Source organism: Parus major, chromosome 25LG1, assembly GCF_001522545.3.
Source record: "Parus major isolate Abel chromosome 25LG1, Parus_major1.1, whole genome shotgun sequence".
Taxonomy (NCBI): domain Eukaryota; kingdom Metazoa; phylum Chordata; class Aves; order Passeriformes; family Paridae; genus Parus; species Parus major.
Window position 1 is genome coordinate 622,707 of NC_031793.1, and position 5,041 is coordinate 627,747.

The following is a 5,041-nucleotide window of genomic DNA, read 5'->3' on the forward strand; positions in this document are numbered from 1 at the left end:
GCTCCTCGGCCCACGACAGCTCCCCCCGGCGGCCCGGAGGGACAGCGGCAGCGCGGGGGCGAGGGGGGACAGAGCGGGGCGGGGGAGGCACAACGGGAGCGGAAAGAGGGGGCCAGAGGCTGAGGAGGGCAGAGCGAGGAGGGGATGCTGCCTGAAGGGCCCCACCGGTGCCCCCAGCGACCTCCCCTTTAACCGGCCACATCCCCGATCGCCTCGGTCACCGAGGACCCACGCCTGCCCCGTGCTCCCTTTTGCTGCCGAGGCCCCTGTCGAGTCCCGGCGCCCCCGGACGCCCTCCCACGGGGACACCGGCAGGGCTCGGGCGGGACTACAACCCCCGGTATGCCCCGGGCCCGGCGCGGCCCCGTGACGGCGGCGCGCGCCCCGGCCCCACCCCCGGCGCGCGGTCCCGGCGGCGGCCATGCTGCGGCCCAAGGCCCTGACGCAGGTGCTGAGCCAGGCCAACACCGGCGGCGTCCAGAGCACGCTGTGAGTGCGGGGGGCCGGGCGGGGGGCGGCTTTCCCCGAGCGGGCCCTGATGCGAGGTGACGCCGCTGCGGGGACGTGCTTTCCCTGCCCAGGGATGTTTCCCTTGTACCTATCCCGGTAGATGCTGCCTATCGTTCCCCCGCCCCTGCCCTTGCCCTTGCTCACAGCCCTTGCTTCTGCCCCAGACACTGTCCCTGCTCCTGCCTATGCTCCTGCACCTTCCTCGGGCATGCTTCCCTCGTCCCTGCCCCAGCGATGCTGCCTGCCCCTGTCCCTGCATCGGGGGATGCTCCTTGCTCCTGTCCTGAGAATGCTGCCCCAGCCCAAAGATGCTGCCTGCCTTTCCCCTGCCCCCAGCCCCTGCTTCTGCCCCTGCCTGGAGAAGCTTCTTGCTCCTGTCCTGATCCTGCCCAGGGATGCTCCCTGTCCCTGCCTGGGGAAGACGAGGCCCCTTCCAGAGGCAGGCATGGGATTGAGACCTCACCCCCTGCATGGTGCTGGGCTATAGATGGTGATGGGGCCGTGCACAGTGTGCGGGGCCGGGGCCTCGCACCGTTCCTGATGTCTGGTGCTGGGATGCCTCCTGCACAGTGCAAGGGTGATGCACAGAGCTAGGGCTGTGCACAGTGTTTGTCTCTCAGGCTCATGCCCAGCCTGTGGCAGGTCCCACTGCTTCAACAGACAGAGCCACCACAGCCCTGCACTGCCCTGCTTGGGCCTGGGGCCACTGCAGAGCCTTCTGGCTTTGAAGCCCCCCCACCCCCTGCCAGATCCCTGCAGAGTGGGGGTGTCTTGGGAGTGGGTGGGGGGGTTTGCTGTACCCCTGGTACTGAAAGGGGGTCTGGTGTTAGAGGCATTAGTTTGTCCTACTGTGTCCTTCCCAGGCTGCTGAACAACGAGGGATCCTTGCTTGCCTACTCGGGTTATGGTGACACTGATGCCAGGGTCACCGCAGCCATCGCCAGCAACATCTGGGTGGCCTATGACAAGAATGGGCACCAGGCATTCAATGAGGACAACCTCAAATTTATCCTCATGGACTGTATGGTACGTGGGGCTGGGGCCTGCCCTGCCCTCCCTGGGGGCCTGGCTGTGGTGCCAGGACCATGCTGGGGGTCCAGGCCAAGCTGGGGTGCAACAGGTGCTGTTTCTCCCTGGGCAGGAGGGGCGAGTGGCTATCACACGGGTGGCAAACCTGCTGCTCTGCATGTACGCCAAGGAGACAGTCGGATTTGGGATGCTGAAAGCCAAGGTAACACTGATGGGGAGGTGGCTGGAGGGTCAGCAGGGCTGCAGACTTAGAGCAAAACCCACCTGGGCATGGCTCATGCCATTCTCTGCTTGCAGGCACAGGCACTGGTCCAGTACCTGGAGGAGCCACTCACACAGGTGGCTGCATCGTGAGGGGGCAGTGGAGGACTCTGAGGTGCCACTGGGCTCTGACACCGTCACTGGAATGACCTGGGCGTGAGTGGCCCCACGGGCATCCCGAAGCTCTAGTGTGGTCTTAAAAAAAAGGTGTCAGGAATACAAAAGCTGGGGTAATAAAAGTGTTTGATGCTTGTGTCCATCATGTCTGTTGTCGGGGAGCTGAGGGGTAACAAAACCTGGCTGGGCTGGAGGTGCCTGGGCAGTGTTTGGGAATTGCCCCGGGGAAAGACAAGAAGTTGCAAGGGGCTGTTATCAAAGAAGAGAGTTTACAACAGCCGAGCCCCTGCACAACCCTGCTGGTCTCACTGGATGGCTGGAGGTGGTGGGGGCTCCTTCCCGTCCCAATTTCCCTGGCTTTCACACGATGGCAGCAGAGGCGAGGGAACATTCACAGCGGCAGGAGCCGGGCTGAGCGAGGGTTCTGCTCCTGGCACAGCTGCCCTCGCTGTCATCCTGCTCTGCCCATGCTGCCCCGCTCTGCTGTGCTGCCATCGCAGCCCTTTGTCCCTGCCCGTGCCACCTTCACTGCGCACGCTGCCCGTGTCGCCCCCGCTGTCCTGTGCACGCTCCCCCCGCCTGCCCACGCTGCCCTCGCACCCCTCCCTGCCCGTGTTGCCCACACAGTTCTCGCTGCCCCAGCCTGCCCCGCACTCAGGATCAGGCCCTGGCTCCTCCTCCAGCCCCGTGACGGTCCCAGAGGTGACACTACCTGCCCAACCTGTGCTGCGACACCCAGTCCCACCCCTTGAGTCAAGCGGCCGCGCTGTCGCCAGCTTGGCTTCTGTCGCTGCTGCTGTCCCAGACCCTCGGCGCTCCCCTGGACCCCCTTGGCTCCCGCTCGCTCCTCGACAGAAAGGAACCTCTGCTCGCTCCGTGTCCTCCCCCGGCGCCTCCGGGAGCCCGGCTCGCCGCCTGCTCGAGGCTCGGCAGCGGGAAGAAGGAAACCCAGGGCGGCCCTGCGAGGGCAGGCGGCGGCCGGGCGACATGGGCAGCGCCGAGGAGGACTATAACTTTGTCTTCAAGGGTGAGTCCTGCGCTCGGTGCGACCCCCTCCTTCCCCAAAAGGGGTGGAGCAGAACGGCAGGAACTGCGGGGAGGGAACGAGGGTGCCCCTTCCCCAGAGCGGCTGTCCCGAGCTGGGACGGTGCTGGCTCCCCCCGCGGCTGGGATGGGCACCGGGAGCAGGGTCAGGGTCAGCACTGGGAGGCTCAGGGGACAAGGGAGCAGGGCACCGATCACTGACAGAGGTGAGGCCAGGGCTGGTGAGCAGCGCCAAGGTCCACAGAGACCCGGCGAGATCCACACTCACCCCAAGGCTGCTGGTGTGCTGTGCCAGGCAAATTGCTGTTGTGGGATGGGGGGGTGTGTGAAATCTGGGGCTAACTGTGTGAGACAAAAATGCCATGAAAGCCTTTAACCCCCGAGAGCAGTGGGCATTGAAGAGTCATTTGCTGCAGGTCATTTGCTGCAGTGACCTGAGCAGTGGCATGTGCAGAGAACACGGGGGTCAAACCTGAGCTGGAGAAATGTGGGCACAGGCTCACACATCCCATGCTGAGCTCCTTGGGCCCACCTGGTCTCTGCCAGGTGCTATTGGCTGGACTCTGCTGGAGCTCAGTGCTCCCTCTGGGCAAGTGGAGACTGACAGGCTCTGGTGTGCCACCCGTCCTGAGTGCTCACTGCAGCAGGGTGGCTCAGGGCTCACCAACATCCTTGCCCTGCTCCTGCTGCCCAGGGCCCAGTAGCCATGACCCCACTGAGCAGCTCTGGGGCCACACCAGCACTAGGGAGCACAGCTAGGCTCCCACAGGGACCCCTGTTTGCTGAAGGAGCAAACACCAGAGGTTAAACCCACACATCTGCCCAGCCTCTGCGACTGGACAACAAGCAATGCCCATGCAACCAGTGCTGGTAGGTGAGGCAGTTCAGTGGGATTTCTGCTTCCTTCCACAGTCGTCCTGATCGGGGAGTCTGGGGTGGGAAAAACAAACCTGCTCTCTCGTTTTACCCGCAACGAGTTCAACCATGACAGCCGCACCACCATCGGCGTGGAGTTCTCCACGCGCACAATCCTGGTGGGAGATGCTGTGGTGAAGGCTCAGATCTGGGACACTGCTGGACTGGAACGCTACCGTGCCATCACCTCAGCGTAAGGATGGCAGGCCTGAAATCCGTGCTTCTCCTGGGATTTGGGTTCAGCCCCATGGCTGAGGATGCTGGGGGGTGGATCTGGAGCATGGAATGATGATGGGGTTCTGTAATAGGTATTACCGGGGGGCTGTGGGTGCCCTGGTCGTGTTTGATATCACCAAGCACCAGACATACGATGTGGTGGACCGCTGGCTGAAGGAGCTGTACGACCATGCCGAGGCCAGCATCATTGTCATGCTGGTGGGAAACAAGACCGACCTCGCACAGGCTCGAGAGGTGCCCATGGAAGAGGCGAAAATGTTTGCAGGTACAGGCTGGCACCCCACCACAGGGCTGGGGGCTTGAGAACCTCCCCAACAGCTTGGAGCTGCACCAGTGCAGGCATCTGAACATAATAAAGGTGCTCCAGATTGGAGCCATGTCCTCACTGGGGTCTGCATCATCTCAGGGGGCTCCTCTCCTTGCAGACAACAACGGGCTGCTGTTTGTTGAGACCTCGGCACTGGACTCCACCAATGTTGAGGAAGCATTTGAGACCATCCTGAAGGGTACAAGCATTGGTGCCGTGATGCAGCAGAGTCCCAGGGCATTGTGGGGTCCCTTTCCCAGGGATGCAGGGCTGGGCAGATGATGTGCAGCACTTCTCTCCCTGCTCCACTTGAGCTATTTGGGGTTAGCTTCCTTTGGGAACTTTGGGGTTAGTAACCATTTGGGGCTAGCTTCATGAGGTCTTTTGGTGTTGTCTTTCTGGCTGCTTTGGTTTTCAGCCTTTGGTGCTGGGTGTTTCACTTCCCATACCTGAAGCTTTGTTCTCATGTCCCCTGGGCATCCCTGAAGCCCCAGGAGCTGCTTCTCCCCCATAATCTCCAGTCTCCTTCCTGTTGTCCTGGGCCCATGAGTTGGTGTCTCCAGCATCCTGCCAAACCGGCTGTGGGGACCTGGGGGGCCAGGGATGGAGTCCAAGAGCAGC

At 62.8% G+C, this 5,041-nt stretch overlaps 3 protein-coding genes across 5 annotated transcripts in view; 2 read left to right on the top strand and 1 right to left on the bottom strand.

The window, feature by feature from the left end:
* The window catches only part of UBQLN4 (ubiquilin 4), an 11,922-nt gene extending 11,720 nt beyond the window's left edge, over positions 1-202 (bottom strand). The window contains exon 1 of the mRNA XM_015650163.2: positions 166-202. Within this exon, the coding sequence (XP_015505649.2) occupies positions 166-202 (37 nt within the window). The remainder of the gene's footprint in view (positions 1-165) is intronic.
* Positions 203-362: 160 nt separating this feature from the next.
* On the top strand, positions 363-2,055 carry LAMTOR2 (late endosomal/lysosomal adaptor, MAPK and MTOR activator 2). The gene is made up of 4 exons (XM_015650176.3): positions 363-489; positions 1,374-1,536; positions 1,652-1,741; positions 1,837-2,055. The coding sequence occupies exons 1-4, from the start codon at positions 422-424 to the stop codon at positions 1,891-1,893; spliced, it is 378 nt and encodes a 125-aa protein (XP_015505662.1). The 5' UTR covers positions 363-421; the 3' UTR covers positions 1,894-2,055.
* LOC107214599 (ras-related protein Rab-44-like) overlaps positions 2,019-5,041 on the top strand; it is a 4,372-nt gene continuing 1,349 nt past the window's right edge. The window contains exons 1-5 of one of the 3 annotated variants that reach the window (XM_033519738.1): positions 2,019-2,944; positions 3,874-4,069; positions 4,185-4,378; positions 4,539-4,619; positions 4,909-5,035. In XM_033519738.1, coding sequence (XP_033375629.1) covers positions 2,047-2,944; positions 3,874-4,069; positions 4,185-4,378; positions 4,539-4,619; positions 4,909-4,934 — 1,395 coding nt within the window. In that variant the 5' untranslated portion in view covers positions 2,019-2,046 and the 3' untranslated portion in view covers positions 4,935-5,035. Of the gene's footprint in view, positions 2,945-3,873; positions 4,070-4,184; positions 4,379-4,538; positions 4,744-4,908; positions 5,036-5,041 lie in introns of those variants that run through there. The other 2 variants (XM_015650175.3, XM_033519737.1) reach the window with 2 other exon arrangements.